At 35.9% G+C, this 16725-nt stretch overlaps 1 protein-coding gene across 1 annotated transcript in view; it reads left to right on the forward strand.

Moving 5' to 3' along the window:
• Positions 1 to 14094, forward strand: part of FAM221A (family with sequence similarity 221 member A) — a 21220-nt gene extending 7126 nt beyond the window's left edge. The window contains exons 3-7 of the mRNA XM_025046812.1: positions 849 to 1039; positions 2681 to 2887; positions 6954 to 7055; positions 9282 to 9361; positions 12693 to 14094. Of these exons, the coding sequence (XP_024902580.1) occupies positions 849 to 1039; positions 2681 to 2887; positions 6954 to 7055; positions 9282 to 9361; positions 12693 to 12761 (649 nt within the window). The 3' untranslated portion in view covers positions 12762 to 14094. The remainder of the gene's footprint in view (positions 1 to 848; positions 1040 to 2680; positions 2888 to 6953; positions 7056 to 9281; positions 9362 to 12692) is intronic.
• Positions 14095 to 16725: the final 2631 nt, after the last annotated feature.

A 16725-nucleotide genomic window follows, 5' to 3' on the forward strand; every position in this document is an offset into this window, starting at 1 on the left:
ATTCTCTCTTATTTATATGGTGTGTGTGTGTGTGTGTGTGTGTGTGTGTGTGTGTGTAATTTTTTTGGCTATTGTAAGTACATTTGCTAATGATATTTTTATGCACAAAGCTGTTTCTATACATGGAATTATTTTCTTAGTGTATATTTTCAAATGTGAACTGTCTGGGTTAAAGGGTGAGTCTACCTAACTTAAAACATTAAATGGCATTGGTTCTTTTCTGACACTCTTGGCATAATTGTGAATTATATATAGTTTAAAAAAACTGACTCTCTTTGCTAAGTGAAAAATGATGTCTCATTGTTATTTTAACTTCTATTACCTAGATTAATATTGAGACTAATTTAATATTTTATTGAGTATCACTTTATGAAAAGGAATCGAGTGGCCTATTTTAAAAAGCAAATTATAGTAAAATACATTAATATATGTTTATTGAACTTATTTCAATTTAAATAGCACACACCTGTAAAAATAAATTTAAGTAATACACTTTGATAAAAAGAATATAAAGAACTTTTTTCACACTCTTATGTTGTTTCCATTTTAAGGAATCTGTAGTGGTAAGTATTTTAAGGGAATTATATGCTATTTCTTTGTATATTATTGTGAAAATTCTTCAATATGTAAATAACTGTAAATAACTAAAAATAAAAATCTAAAAGTGAAGATTTTCTCTGACCAAAGCAACAAAGCTGACAGATATACTGCAGGTAGGGAAGTTTATTTTCACCTTACTAACAAGAACAACGAAACAAACAATCATTTTGCACTTAATAGAATAGAAATGGCAATTTTTGGCAATACCTGCATCGTGTTTTTATTTCTTTTTCTTTTTTTTTTTTTAGATATAAACAACATAAAACCGACTTTGAAACGCTTCCACAGCAGCGCCCCATTAGTCTGCCTTGCCAAGTGCCCGGCTGCCAGTGCAGGGCTTACCGTTATGTCCCTTTGAATGGGGCACAGCCCATTCGCTGCAGGTGCAAGCACTTTGCCGATCAGCACAGTGCTTCACCTGGCTTTACGTGCAACGCCTGTGAGTTACATTATTATAAATACACTGACAGAATGTCTTTATTTCTTTAATGAATATTTAATGTGTTTTGTGCCAGTTTTATTCAGTTATAGAGTCAATATGAAACAACTAAGAAAAATTTGATGGATAGCTACTCTACAATTCTATTTTTGTGGGAAAAACCCTGAGTTACTAGTTTGCTTTGCAATCATAAACCCTAATCTCATCTAATTCAAATAAATCAATTAATGGTAATAGATTTTAAAGAATCACTAGATGTGATCGGCTTCAAATTTTTGAATAGAGGGAGTTTTATCAACTAAATTCTATTTATAGATTTATGAAAGGAATTTATAAGTCAATAAAAATTTGTAATTTGTAGATTATTATGTTATCACCTAAAACATAGGCTGACGGGAAAAGCAAAATGTAGCATGATAATTTTAACACTTTAGATGCAATAGCACCTTTACCTCAATACCTATACCCAGTTGTAGCCTGCATACGCCCTTATACTAGATCATCCTTTCAAAAACCCTTTGAAGTGGGTAGGATATTAGTCCAGTATTTTTCTTCAGAAGATAGTATTTCAGTTGTTTTTGTAGTACATTGAATTGAAATATTATGATGAAATATAAAGCAATTTTTAGTGACAGTTGCAGGAATAAATGTGTTTCATTGGCTAAATACGAAAGTAGTTGGCTAAAACTCATGTGCGTTGGTTCCCATACACATTTTGTCAGAAGTGTGAGTGTGTAAAGATTTTGTTAATGATGTATTCTGACCTCCACTTTAGTATGGCTACACACACACACACACACACACACATACACACACACAATTTTATTAAGATATCATTTATATAGCATTCAACTTGCCCATTTCAGGGCTACAATTTAATTTTCCAAAAAACTGGAAAATACACAAATAAATGGAAGGTTGTGCAACCATCACCACAGTAAATTTTAGAACATTTTTGTCACCCCCAAAAGAAACTCCATATCCATTAGCAGTCATTCCTTATTCCCCCTTGCCCTAGGCAACCAATAATCTACTTTGTCTCTATCAATTTGCCTATTCTAGACATTTCATATACATGGACTGATAGAATATGTGGTGTTTTGTAACTGGCTTCTTTCACTTAGCATAAGGTTTTTATGATTCATCCATGTAGTAGCATGTATCAGTAGTTATTTCTTTTTTATTGTTAAACAGTATTCTTTTGCAGCTTTTCTATGTCTATGGGTTGGCTTTTCAGTATGGCTTTTATGGGAAATTGGTCCATAGGGAGGTTTCCACATTATCTCTTCACCTGGACCTGGTCTCTGGCATATCCTGCCACATCTGCTTTTAACTCAGTATTTGAGGAAAGGCTCTGCATTTCCTGGCTTCTCAGTGTTTAGCCCATTCTCTTTCAGTCCTAGTTGGTTTTTCCAATGTATTTTTTTTCTGCCAGAACTGCCCTTCCCACTCTTGTGTCTTTTAGAAGTAAGAGCAATGGCTGGAAGGGAGTTCAGGGCTGGAGGTAGGAGTTACAGGAGCCAGAGGGTAGCATATGAGGGATCTGGAGTCAAGTGATTTTGGCCAAGCTGAGCATTTTTAGGGTAGACAGCTTAGTACCTATGTTTAAAAACATTTAACTCTCTTTACATCTTGGTTTAGGTTCCAAATGTTCAGGATTCCATAGCTGCTTCACTTGTACTTGTGGTCAGCCTGCATATGCCCATGACACAGTAGTGGAAACTAAGCAAGAAAGATTGGCTCAGGGAAAACCAGTAGGACGGGACGTTCCTTATGCAGCAATGGGAGGATTAACTGGCTTCAGCTCACTGGCAGAAGGCTACATGCGGTTAGATGACAGCGGAGTTGGTAAGTGATGACACAGAAATGTGGGCTTGTCATGTTGTTTATATGTGTGCTAATAATAGTGAAGCCTTCTCTTTGTTTAGCACTTTGTATTCTTCATGTTTTTTTTTTTCCAGAAAAATTCTCTCATTTGATGATCTTTTTGAAAAGTTTTTATTGCTACTATACAATAGTCATTAAAGAAAATTTAGAAAACATAAAAAAGATCACTCCTATCCCAATACTTGTGCCCAAACCCCAGCCCTGTTGTTTGTAATAGCCAAATACTATTTCTTTTATTTGATATATAGTTTACCTATTACCCTATTGTATGCAATTTTTGCCGTTTTGACCATTTCATTTTGGAGACGTGGGCTTCTGTTCATTTGTGAATACGCATGTGCATGTAATCACACATGTAATCACATCTATAATCGTGCTCGCATGTATGTCTGCATACGTATATAGATACACATATCTGCTTGTATACATAGAACTTTTAAGAAGTGTGGGGAGAATTTAATTGGATATATCTCAAACCACTGCAGAGAACTGGAGCCTTCTGAGTTAAGTGGGATTGAGAAGAAGAATATGGCTTCTATCTTCTTTAAATGCTTTTGTGTGTGTGGATTTTTTTTTACAAGCATATATTTTAATTTTTTTATTACAAAAATTATATGACTATAAATGAATATTTTCTTGTTATAAAAGATTCAAACAATAGAAATGAAGGCCACCTTGAACATTTGTGTTTACCCCAGATTCTTGCCCACAGGGTATTCGCTGTCATCAATTGATATGAATTTTCCTTTTTAACATTCATTTTTATAGTTTACTTTTTTTTTAACTCAGAAAAAATTTTGAAGGCCTATTATGTCAGGACACACAAGTCTACTTAATTCTTTTTAACTGCTGCTTAGTATTCCACACAATAGATATATCAGTTTATCTAAACCATTTCGTTTATCTCATTTAGATTGTTTCCATTTTTTTTTTTGCCTTTACAAACAATCCTTCCAGAAAAATCCTTGACCTTGCTTCCTTATATACCATGTGAATTTGACTCTTGAGGTAGATATAGAGTACAGAGAAGTGTGACATGTGAAACTTCAATCCATTCTGTCAAACTGTCCTCCAAACCTGCTTATTTACAGTTCCTCTAGTGATGTTTTAGCTTACCATTTCCTCCCATTTATGCTAATCACTGATATTCTTAAACTTAAGTTTTTGCTAGTCTGATGTGTGAAAACGTTATCATTGTTTCAGTTTGATTTTCCTGGTTATAAGTGAGATGAGCGTTTTCCCATATTTATTGGCCATTTTACTTTCTGTGAGTTGCCTGTTCATATACTTTGCTCATTTTTGTTTTTATCTTTTTTCATTGATTTTTAGAAAGTCTTATAGATTCTGTATACTAATCCTTAGTTACTTCTTTTGCAGATACTATCTTCCAATCTGGCATTTTCTTTTAGTCTTTTTTTTTTCCTATAGTTTTTAAATTTTGGAGGCAGGCCTTCCCTGCCCTAATTTTATAAATATGTTCTTCATTTTACTTTAATTATTTTTTGTTTTTATGTTTAGTTTTTAATGCATCTGGAATTTATTTTTTTGTGAAAGTGTGAGATGTGTATGACTTCAGTTTTTGTTCAAATTGATGGCAAGTTATCTTTCCCAAATAATTTGAAACTTTATCATATTCTGTCATACCCTCTGTTTTGTTCCATTGGCCTATTTGTCTATCCTGTGCCAACATTACATATTTTTAATTGTTATTCTTCATAGTGTGTTTTCATATTTGGTATGTGTTTTTTTTTTCCCCAAGATTGCCTTGATATATTTGTGCATTTTCTCTAGCTTGTTAAACTCTATAAATAAATCCTTTTTCAGTTTTCATGGATGCATGATTCTATTAGGCACATGCAACAGTTGCAGAAAACTCAATTACCAGTGGCAAAAAATGAATGATAACGATGTTGCCGATGATGATTTCAGCTTTGTACTGCCAAGAGTTGTTCCAACCTCTTTATATCTGTTACCTCATTTAATCCTCACAACCACTCTTGAGTTAGATGCTGCTATTAATCCTGTTTCACAGATGAGGAACCTCTGCACAGAGAAGTGAAACATTTTGTTCTGTGTGATTTAGCTAGTAAGTGGTAGGGTTCCTTTGGTTCAACCTAGAAATTGTTCTCTGCTTGTTAGTTCGCCTCAATGTTGTTATTTTCTGTGCAGCTGCCATATTGTTTTCATTATTACAGCTCTATAATAAATTAATATTTATAACTTCATTGTATTACTTCAGAATTTTCCTGACCAATTCTTAGCTTTTAATTTTTTCAGAACTTTGGCATCATTTTTTGAAACACATTCTATTATTATAAAAGCATTGTAAAGTACAGATTAATATAGGAAGAATTGATATTTTAAAATGTTGAGTCTTCATTTGTCTTCTGTCTAGCTAAGTGGAATTCTGAAGTTATCTTCATAAAAGTCCCACACAACTTTTCTTAATTTTACGTATGAATATTTTATCTTTTTAAAATAGCTTACATACCTGGGTTTTTTCTCTTCCTTTATATTTTCTAGCTGATTATTGTTTGTATATAAAATAGAAAATGTTTTATGTTGCTTTTGTTACCAGTCATTATTACTATACTTAAAGTTTTAAATAAATATTTAGTTGATTTTGCAAATAATGATATTTTTACCGTTTCTTTACCAATATGTGATTTTTCTTACTCTTGACTAATCAAAATGTTTGGTACTTTTTCAGAGCAGTGATGAGTAATAGTGGTAGTAGCTGGCATCTTTGCCTTTTTTGTGACTTCTAGTATTTTATCACTTAAGCATCTTTATAATGTAAAGGAAGAAAACTTGCCCCTTCTGGCCCCTGTGGGACGGTGGGGTGAAGCATGGTAAAGTGAGGAGAGGAAACATAAGATATTTTGTCTAAATTTTAGATATAGGGGAGCCTGGGGTAGAGGGATGTCTGCTCTGTTAGCCATGCGGAACCCTGGACAGAGAAGACTGCTTCCTGACATTTCCAGGAGCCCATAATTTCCAACTCTTAATGAACTGTGAGGCAGTGGGCCTGCAGTGGCATCTGTCATAGCAAGAGGCAACAGTGACACCAGAGCAGAGCTAGGGGTGGGTCCCCTATGCTCTGGGGGGATTCAGCGGAGGAAACGGCAGGAAACAGCAGGCCTCGAGGGTACTTCTGTCGAGAGCAAGTGTGAAGCTACCAGGCCCTACCAAACTGAAAGACTAAATTACAACTTAGGCCAGCCTTGAGCATTTGACATCTGGAGTGCACGCAGCAACCAGAGGACAGCACTTGGACCTGAGCGGACCTGAGCAGACCTGAGCCCCCATCTCATAGTCCCACAAACCACAGGAGAGAGGAGCTGGGGAAGGGGAGGGGCGGGAATCTGAAGGACTGAGCAATTGCCCTATGTTGTTTACATTTATAAGAAAGGACTAGCTTTTGAAACCGAATAGGACTAAAAGTTTATTTTCTTCTACCCACGGGATGGAGATAGGATGTGGGGGAGGTGTGGTTTGTGAAGAAGATACAGCACTTTTAAATTTTCTCTGCTGCTTCCTTCCTTTTGGTCCAAAAGTCATTGTATTTAGCAGTTGGTCTTTGTAGGTTGTGGTTTAGGGTTGCAGATGTTCCTCATTTCATTAAAGTTTTCTTTATTTCTTAAACTTTGTTTTCAGATGGTTTCTCAGTGAGGAATAGAGTAAAAATATACTTATTCTTCCCTCTTCAACTAGAGGTTCTTTATCACAAATGTCTTGATTTTGATAGTGTTTTGTAACTATGTTAAGGTTCTGTACTTCTTTGCTGAAATTAACATTTGTGCATAATATTTTTTTCTGTGAAAAAGGTTTCTGAGAAATACAAAAATATTTTTACCCTTTTGCCTTTACTTTATATGGCAGATAAAAACGAAATGAAACTTTCCTTTTTACAGGAAGGATTTTTCTAATGATTCTGCTGAGGTTCTAATTTATTTCACATTTGAAATAACTTTGTATCTTAAAGAATGGAGATTTAATTTTCATTCTTCATGTATTTTGTTATCAGGTGCACCTTCAGCTGAATTTTTAGACTCTCCAGTTACAGCCACGGACCACCCGTTTCTAAAAGCATTTCAAGCATCATCTTCTCCAGAAACACTAACAGATGGTAATGAAATTAGATTGAGAAATATTTTGGATGTAGAAAATAAGAATATAGATTAATTTTCTAGACCTCTCTCTTTTTCTCCATTATTATCACCATTTGATTATCATTTTATTTTTGTATTGGCCAGGAGCTGAGAAAAAGCAAGAAACCTTATTTTTTATTGGGAAAAAATTGCTAAACCTGAGAACTATGAGGAAACTGGTAATACAGTAATTTGAAGTTTTAAAACCTTATTCTGGTATACATTATTGCTTCGATGTCTGAATAAGGGAGCCCTTTAGTGGACTAATTGCCTTGATCCTTCGGGGTCTCCCAACCAGGATGTAATCCAGTGATGATTATAGGTTAGCAAGGTTTTATCATTATAAATTATATATTAAAAATGAATAGGATTCATTTTCTAAGCACTGGTGTTCTATTTCCTTTACTGAAAGCAAGAACAAAAACATTGAAGAAGGAATTTGCATGATTTACTAGGTATTTCACGTTTAAAAATATTTTAAAATGAGAATTTTCTTTGATTTATTAGTTTTCATACAACCTTTTCATGCACCCTGACTTTCTCCACAAGAGATTTTAAGTCTGCTGCTTACAAAATAACACACAATGAAGTAATGATAAAATAGAGATAGAAGACCAAAACCAAGAAAAAGGACACAATCGCGTCAACTTTCAAGGTCGATGTAATTGCTGCATTAAGCTTCAGTTTTGACTGAATGTAGTGGCAGCCAAGGCACAAAGGAAGGTGTGAATCAGTTAAATATGTGTTCTCATTAGAAAGGAGGAAACATGAGTTCCTCAGTGCTAAAGGAAGTTACACCAACGCTGGATTTTAAAGACGTCTGTATAGTGACCCTCAGTGATGCAGTGGCCTAAGGTCCTTAGAAACTTTTTTTTTTTTTTAGCAAATGCAGTGTATGGTTGCTCATTTCTAATAGTCTCTTTGATAAAAGTGGTAATATAGCATTTTACCAGATAAATGGTAACATACCATTAAAATGCAACTCAGTGAAGGTGATTCTACACGAGGCTTAGCTCAGACAGTCCAACATGATCCAGGGAAAGACCCAGAGTTTTCAGACAAATGAATAGATAGCCCATATTCTAATCAATTTTTCTCAGCTAGGCTTTTGTTAGAGTGTGGTTATACTCTGTGATAATTGTTTGGAGTTATGTGATTTTTGTGTTGCTGGTTGAGAGTGAATTCATGTGCTTTAAAAACTAGAACAGGTGTTCAGGTTGATACTCTATTTTGGATATGAAGGGACCCAACCAAGGCATTTACCTGAAACAAGGGTGAACTTTTCCATGAAACTAGGCTCTTGGTGTACCAACAACAAAAAAACCCCCAGATTTTCCTTTTGAAGCAATTTAAAATTTCTTTCAGCACAAAAACTAATGCTTGATTATAGTTTTAACAAGCGAATACCATGGAAAATGGTTAAAATGATTTGTTTTGAAAACTTCAAAGCAGGTAGTATAATCACGGTTGCCTTCACAAACTGTCTTAGTCCATTTGGGTGGCTAGGACACAATACCATAGGCTGGTATTTTGGCTTATAGACAACAGAAATTTATTTCTTACAGTGCTGGAGGTGGAGAAATCTGAGATCGAGGTGCCAGCGTGCTTGTGTTCTGGTGAAGGTCTTCCTGATTCATAGCTGGTGCCCGCTTGTTGTGTCCTTACATGGTGGAAGCTCTGTGCACATCGAGGGACTACGGAGCTCTAGGGGATCTCTTTTATAAGAACACTAATCCCATTCATGAGGGCTCCACCCTTAGGACCTAAGCACCACCCAAAGGCCCCACCTCCTAACATCATCACATATGAATTTTTTGGGGGGGGAACACAAACATTCAGACCATAGCGCCTCTACAATTACTTCTGTTCATTGTTACAGTGTTATGTGACTTGCTAATTTAGTTATAAAATGTAAAATGTAGTTGAACAAAGCTAAGTGTGCTCTTATATGAAATCGCTATATGGTGTTATTTCATATGAACCAGCTGAATACTTGGAGAATGTCTGCTGATGAAAATTACTTTTGTCTTATGATGCTCTGTATTCTAAAAAAGAATTAGGTAGTAGGATCAATTCTTCATTTAGACCATTTCTGGTTTGAAAATAAAAAATTATCACCAGGTAGAAGGAAAGTTATTTTTTTTTAATTTCAGATTTTATAATTATAGAAATATATCACTTAGAATTTGTTTTCTTATTAGTAGGTACAAGTAGTCAAGTTTCTTCCTTCAAGAAACCTGACGAGGACGATATGGCTTTCTTTGAAAGACGATACCAGGAAAGGGTAAGTCTGTGGAGAAATCTGCTTACATTAAGCATTTACTTGTAACAAAGATGCTATAGAACGATTATACACTGATGTGGATTGTCATTTAAAAAAGTTCATAAAGTCTTTACTTATAGCAGGTTTTAGGCCCTGAGGCCTATTTAAAACAATTTGGAGATAAACAGGACTGATGAATAATATGAAATATAACCCGCAGGTTAATTTATGGAGGTCATTAAGATTGACTAAATATATAAGTAAAATTGCCAATAACAACCATCAATCATCAGCAGATTTGTAAATTGTATGAATCTTGAATTCATAATATATAGTAGTTTTTCTTAGTGACTTCTACATTTAGCTAGACTCGTTAAAATTACCCGATTGCCTTTAAGAAACAGAACACTAAACAATGTATTTTAACAATTTCCAGGGCTTATCAGCTACAGTATTGATGTGTTCTCAGATATCAGTAATGATAATTTTCATCATTTCTCCACCACACTGTAAACTCCTTAGGGATAAGTGTAGTATTTTACTCTTCTTTGTATTTTTTTAGGGGAACTAAGTACAGTGCCTTCTTGTACATAATACTTTTTCAATAGCTATTTATGGAAAATTGAAAAAATAAATAGATATAATTGATATTCTTGTTCCTACATGTCATCTACTTACACATTTGATGTGTTTCGTGGCAGTGTTTGTATTTGAGAGCTTTGTTTCTGTTTATCACCAGATGAAAGGATGTTTGGCTTAATGAGGTCTGGGGGATGGTATCCAGCCATATGGCACATTTCCCAAAGTGCTTTCCTTAGGATTATTTTATAGTTGCTTTGTAGGCATTTCTTATCTCTCCAACTAGGTAATAAATGCCACACACTTTTTGTTGTATCCTATATAACTCTTAAGAGCTTGTTCAGTAATTGAAGGTGTGGAAAAAGGAGACCATTAAATAAATTCACTATCCAAGAGCAGAGGAAGTGAGCAGGGGATAGAGAGATTAGCTTGGTTTTCTTGACTAAGAATTTTGAAGTGGAGGGAAGAGTCCTCATATGGTATGAGGCAGAGCTAGAAAACAGAACTTACTGCAGTGATTAAAATGTTCTATATCTGTGCTATAGCCATTCATTGTATGTGGCTCTATAAGTCTAAATTTAAATAAATTAAAATTTAAAATTCATTTCCTCAGTCACATTTCAAGGGCTCTGTAGCCACATGTGGCTAGTGCTTACCTTATTGGATAATGCAGAAAGTTTTTGGAAAGCTTTGGTCTAAGGGAAAGTGGTGGTAGGATCTCAGGGAGGGAGATGAAATGCTTCGAGTGAGAAAAGAAAAGAAAAGGCTATTTTTGCAGCAGCATCAAGGGGAGACTTTTAATCATATCAGTCTGTTCTTGAAACACAAACAGTCACGGCTGAATTTTAGTTTTTCCTCACAGGCTTATGAGGGACAGGGTTCTAGGGTGCCTTTCTTCCCTCCTTCAGAAGCCCGGATGCTGATGACTGCCTTGAAAACATGCCAGTGGTATTTGCTTGTGGGAAGATAATGGGAGTTCTTATCTGTGAATGTTTTAGAGGATGTACCTGGCCTACACAGACTGCTTATTATAAATAGACCTAGAATTTATGGATTTATGAGATGTAGTTGATAACTCTCTGGTTTGTGTGATTTATGGATTTATGAGATATAGCTTATAAACTCTCCCTGTATGATTAATGCAGTACAAACACTAAGAAGTTCAAACCTACACAACTTCTTCTGAGCTGACATGTACCATACACCATTGTTACTACTCTTCTTTTACTCCAAAAAAAACGAGACATACACCATTGAGGAAAAAGAGCTCATTAAGAAACTGAATCTGCTGGGTTCAGAGCCGCTTTACAAAGCAATGGTATGTTCAGACATACCTGGGAGACATTGCGCTTGATTCCAGACCACCTCAATAAAGTGAATAATAGAATAAAGTGAGTAATCTTTTTGCTGGTGGAGGGTCTTGCCTTCAAATTGTGAAAAATGCAGGATCTGTAAAGTGCAATAAACAGAAGCACAGTAAAACGAGGTATACCTGTATTTCAAGTGAGCAAACACTTTCCTGACTTTTGTTTATTTAGTATCTTTGCTTTTTTTGATGTTACTATAAATCTAACACTTGGCCCTCAATGGGAGGGGAAAGGGGGCTAGCATTTGTTGAGTGCTTATTAAATACCCTGATCTTTATATATATGATCTTATTTACATCTTTAGAAGAACCCTGAGAAGTACCTATTACTGTGACCTTTTTTACAAATGAGAAAACTGTTAGTTAAAGAACTTGCTTCAAATAATAAATGATAGAGGTAGGATTCAAATACTTTTATCTGACTCCAAAGCCTATAATATTTGGCTTAGAATAAGGTGTTCCTTGGGGGTCCTTCAGGTGACCTGTTGACTGATACAGTGTGCAAGAGTGATATGAATGGGAGAGCAAAAAAAAAGTGTATGATTTCTGAATAAGGTTCCCAACAGTCTCAAAGAACAGAGAGAGGGAAAAATGGGGAAGAGACAGGTAAGATTCATCTGATTTTATGATTGGGATGTTATTTGCAATTTGATGAGATCAGGGAGAGTGCTTTTACCACGTCCCTTCTGGTTTCTTGATGTTATTCCTGTCACCTTAGAAGATAAGAGGCCCTGCCTCCCCCTGCCATGCCCCATGTTTTCTCTGCCCTTCTCTTGCAAGGGTAAGTCGGTGGTGCCGTCTCTGGGAATTGGTATGTGTGTGAGTGGTAGTATGAGACAGGTGGGTTTTATGTTCTCTGGGATCTTTTTTCCCATAGAAGGGCTTTATATGTTTCTAAAATATCAGATTGATGCTATTTAGGTTATTTATGCAAGCTACTTCTTTGCTTCAGTTACAATGGAGAAGGACAACCTTCAGGAAGGTAGGCATCCATGGAAATGTAGAAACCAGAATTATCCTTAAAGCAGTCCATGTTCCAGAGATAATCCAGCCGGATTAGGTGTATTCTGTAACCCTATAGGGAATGTGCTTAGGCTGGATGTAAGGGTTAGGTATTTCAGCTTAAAAAAATTTTAGTGGTAATTAAACTTAATTTATTCATTTTTTCCAAAGTAATATTCATTATGTTATTTTTATTAAAATGCTTATGTAAAGTTGAAATCAAACCACATTTTAAAAATGTAATTAGTCCCTTTATCAGATTTTGGCTTTAGTATTTAACAGTTTAATAACTGCTAAGTAATTGTGAAATGGCTGTGATGAATAAAACATGAATTCAAATGAAGTATGTGCTACCTTTTTCCTTTAGGATATTTTATGAATTATATCAATATTTTAAATTTACAGATAAAAATGGAAAAGGCTGCTAAGCATAAAGGAAAAGCACCGTTGCCATCAAGTTCAAAACCTTCATGAAGACTATTTGGGAAATTAAAACCATCATCTAAATATATCTTTTCTGTGTTTATTTAAATATAATAATATAGTTTATTTTCTCACAAATTATTTACTTTTAGTGTGTAAAAATGTCTTTTTGGATGTTTCCTTAATTTACTTAAATAAGTGAAAAAGCCTTATATTTTGACAAAATTCATGATTTACTACTTTGTACATACTTTTTTCTCTCCTAACAAATGAGGTTATTTTCATATTAGTCAAAACTTGAAAGTACAGTAAATTTCAGTCTATCATAATTTAATTTTTTCAAGCTATTTAAAAAAATTACAGAAGTTATCGACATTTTTGAACAAATATTTAAGGGCCACTGGTTCATTCAAAATAGTACGTTAAATCCTTAATTTTTTATTTTTTAAACTTTGTAATATTGATTTTTGTTTTTAACCAAAACTATTTCAAAATTATCTAATCATTTTGTAGCAGTATCTACTGATTTTTAAGTTGTTTTGTTAACTATGAGCTCTATATAACTGTATTGACACCCCTTGTGTGCCACTTCAGATCTTTTTGAACCCATCTCTTACTCCTCTTACTGCTGTGAAACACCTCCAAGGAGCCTTCTGACAGCTTCCCGTGGAAGCCATTTGATGACATTTGTCTTGGGACCGTCATGATTTTCTTCTTCAGAGATCCTCTGACCCCATGGTTTGGGGTATCCCCAGAACCCCTCTGCATCATACGTGTATAAAAGATATGGGGGAGTTAATGACTTTGAGACCACCCTTGACTAATGGGAGGTGGAAGCCCATAGATAAATACTCCCTTTTCTGTCTGCTGGGAAGACAATTCTGAGGTGCCTTTCATAAGCTTCCTCAGAAAATCTTGTGGAATTGAGCACTAGTCACCCATAATAGTGGCCAACTCTATAATAGAGCCTTATTTAGCTTCCTCTTTTTCTACTCCCTGATCCCTCTCTTTGGTTCTGTGGAAGAGAGCCTGTTCCATGATGTGACTGCTCCTGGACCCACAAGCTGGGCCTGAGCCAAAAGAGATTGCTTCTCCTAAGCCCTCTCATAGACTGTCTGTTCAAAATTGATATTTTCCTTCTGACATAAACCAGTACTTCTCCTGTGTCTCACGTTATGCTGGTTCCTAGAAGAGGCTTTTGTCCTAACCCAGGCAAGCACATAAGGCATTTTCTCGCATCTAGGACTGATCACGTACCAGTACCCCCGTCCAACCTGCCCTGTTCTATATAATTCTTTGGTGTCTGCCAAGCAGCACAGACGATATCCACTTTGCAGCTGCCCGAGATGTGCCTCACGTGTAAGTTTCCCTTAATAAACTGTTAACTGCCAGACTGCAGTGGCCTGTTTCTTTTCTTCAGTCTTGGGGATTTTCTCTGGGTCTGTGTGAACAGTTTGCCTAGGATCACTTCTCAAATTACCTGTATGTAAACATTTGTCTTAGGCTTTGCTTTTGGGTTGGGGCTAAACCCAGGTTAGGATGGGTACCAGGAACATACTTAGAAAGCAAACCTTCAGGATGGGATTCCATGACTAGATAATTCATTGGACAGATGACAATAAAGACCCCATAGCTGGTGTTAAGTGGGGTAGTGATAATTCCTGGCATGTAGATGCATCAGTTACTGTAGTGGATTTGGGTGAAGTGTGGGTGGAAGGTGAGGCATTAGGTTATACAGTAGCTGTTGCATTACAGTGGAATAGGACTAATGGAAATGATAAAGATGGAGGTTTTGGTTAGCTATTGTTAACTAATTTAGAAGTCTTGAAAAAAAAAATGACATAGGTTCATGTTAGCTCCTTAAGTCAAGGCATGCTCTGAAAGCCAGAATGCCTCAACATCACCCTTTTGAAAAAGCCTCATTTCCTGTAGATGCAGGCAATCTGCACTGACAGTCGGCCCAAATCTAATAGTAAAGTGGCAAGCCTGTAAAGGAAAGTGCACAGCCTGGATCACTTCTTCCAACAAAGTCAGCATGCCGACAGGATAAGGTTGGAACTCTGAATTGTGGGTTGGGGACATCTGTGTTGGTGAGTCTGATCTTGAACCCTCAGGTTTTCTTGAACCCTTCAGCTGGCAGAAGCAGCCTTCTCCATTTTGCTAGAGGAGCACAGCCTGCACCTGTGAGACACTTGCATTGTAAGATGGCACTTCTCCTCCTCAATACCCACCTCTGCGAACTCTCATTGACTTCAAACTGATGACTTGGCTCAGGTCTCAGCATACCCTGTGGGAAATTCAGTACTTCCTACAGGCAGATAGGTTACAATCTGAATGAATCGTAGGTTCTGGTTAAAATGTATTAGCAGAAAATATGTCTGGGGGTAGATTGTGAGGGTATTGGATCAGGGCGTGGAATAAGGCTTGATAAGAGCGCAACATGAATATTCATATGTAAAAATAAACTGATTCATGCTTCCCATCTTATACAAAAGTCAACTCAAAAAGAATTTTAAATCTAAATGTAAAGTCTAAACATGTAAAACTTCTAGAAGAAAATATGGAAGAAACCTTTTGTGGTCTGGGTTAGCTAGAGACCTCTTAGCTACAACACAAAAGCAAGAGCCATAAAAAAAATGATAAATTTGACTTCGTCAAAATCAAGAACTCTTTGAAATACCCTTTTTAGAGAATGAAAAAGACATGCCACAAACTGGGAGAAAATATTTGCAAATCTGGAGACGTACTCACAGTATATATACTCAGAAACTCCACTGAAAATTTGAAAAAAATTCCATTGAAGATTTGAACAGAGTCTTCACCTAAGAAGCTATATGGATAGAAAATAAATGCAAAAAGATGCTCAATATTTTGTCAATGGAGAAATGCAATTAAAACCACAAAAAGATACCACTATACATAAATGTCTAAAGTTAAAAACACTGGCCATATAAAATGATAGGATATAGAGCAACTAGAACTCGTATTAAACACTTCTAGTGGGAAAATAAGATAGTAAAACTACTTTGTAAAACAGTCTAGCAGTTTCTTAAAATGTTAAACAACTATATGACGTAACCTAGGTATTAACAAGAAAAGAAAGCATATGCCTATACAAAGACTTACACCTACCTGATTGTTCACAGCAGTTTTATTTGAAACAACCCTAAACTGGAAACGATTCAAATGTCCACCAAAAGGCAGATAAATTGTTATACAATGAAGAGCGACAAATTATTGATACATACGATGAAATAGATGAATCTCAAAAATAATTAAGCTGAGTGAAAGAAACCAGGCAAAATGTACATACTATATGATTTCATTAACACCAAATTCTAGAAAACGCCAAGCTCATGTATGGTGTCAGAAAGCAGAATCTGTTACTTGTAGTAGGTTGGGGAGCCAAGTATTATAAAGGGGTATAAGGAAACTTTTTGGAGGGAAGGGTAAAGGAAATGATTGTTATCTGGATGGTGAGGATGATTTCAACAGTGTTTGCTCTAATCAAACTGCATATTTCATACCTGCAGTTTATTAATTATACCTCAATCAAGGTGTTAAATTAATGGAGATAATTTTAACCGTTGCGCAGGGTTTGCCACAAATTGTATTAATCTGCACATAACTGGATACCTAAACTGTATTTATTCTCAACCCGTCTTAATGTCGTGAAAAAAGGTGCCACACGAGGGGGAAGAGATCAATGCTAAGGCTGGGCTTAGAAAAATGCTTGTAAGGCTACTAATCTGAAAATCACAATTTTCATTTACCAAAGTCATTTTCCTCTTTCCATCTGGTGAAAAGAATGTTGGGATTCTTCTAATTTGTCTGTTCTAAAACTTAAATCAGCGCGAACGAATTAGGAAAGATCACAAAATCCACGCCCCTACTCTCTGCCATTCTTCGAAGCCTCGAGAAAAGAACCCGGCGGCAGGTGCGGGGGTGGTGGGGTGCGGGGCCTAACTCCCCGTGCGCAGCCTCTGCACATGGCTCTCGGCGTGCGCGGCCCCGC

Source organism: Pteropus alecto, unplaced genomic scaffold, assembly GCF_000325575.1.
Source record: "Pteropus alecto unplaced genomic scaffold, ASM32557v1 scaffold21, whole genome shotgun sequence".
NCBI lineage: Eukaryota > Metazoa > Chordata > Mammalia > Chiroptera > Pteropodidae > Pteropus > Pteropus alecto.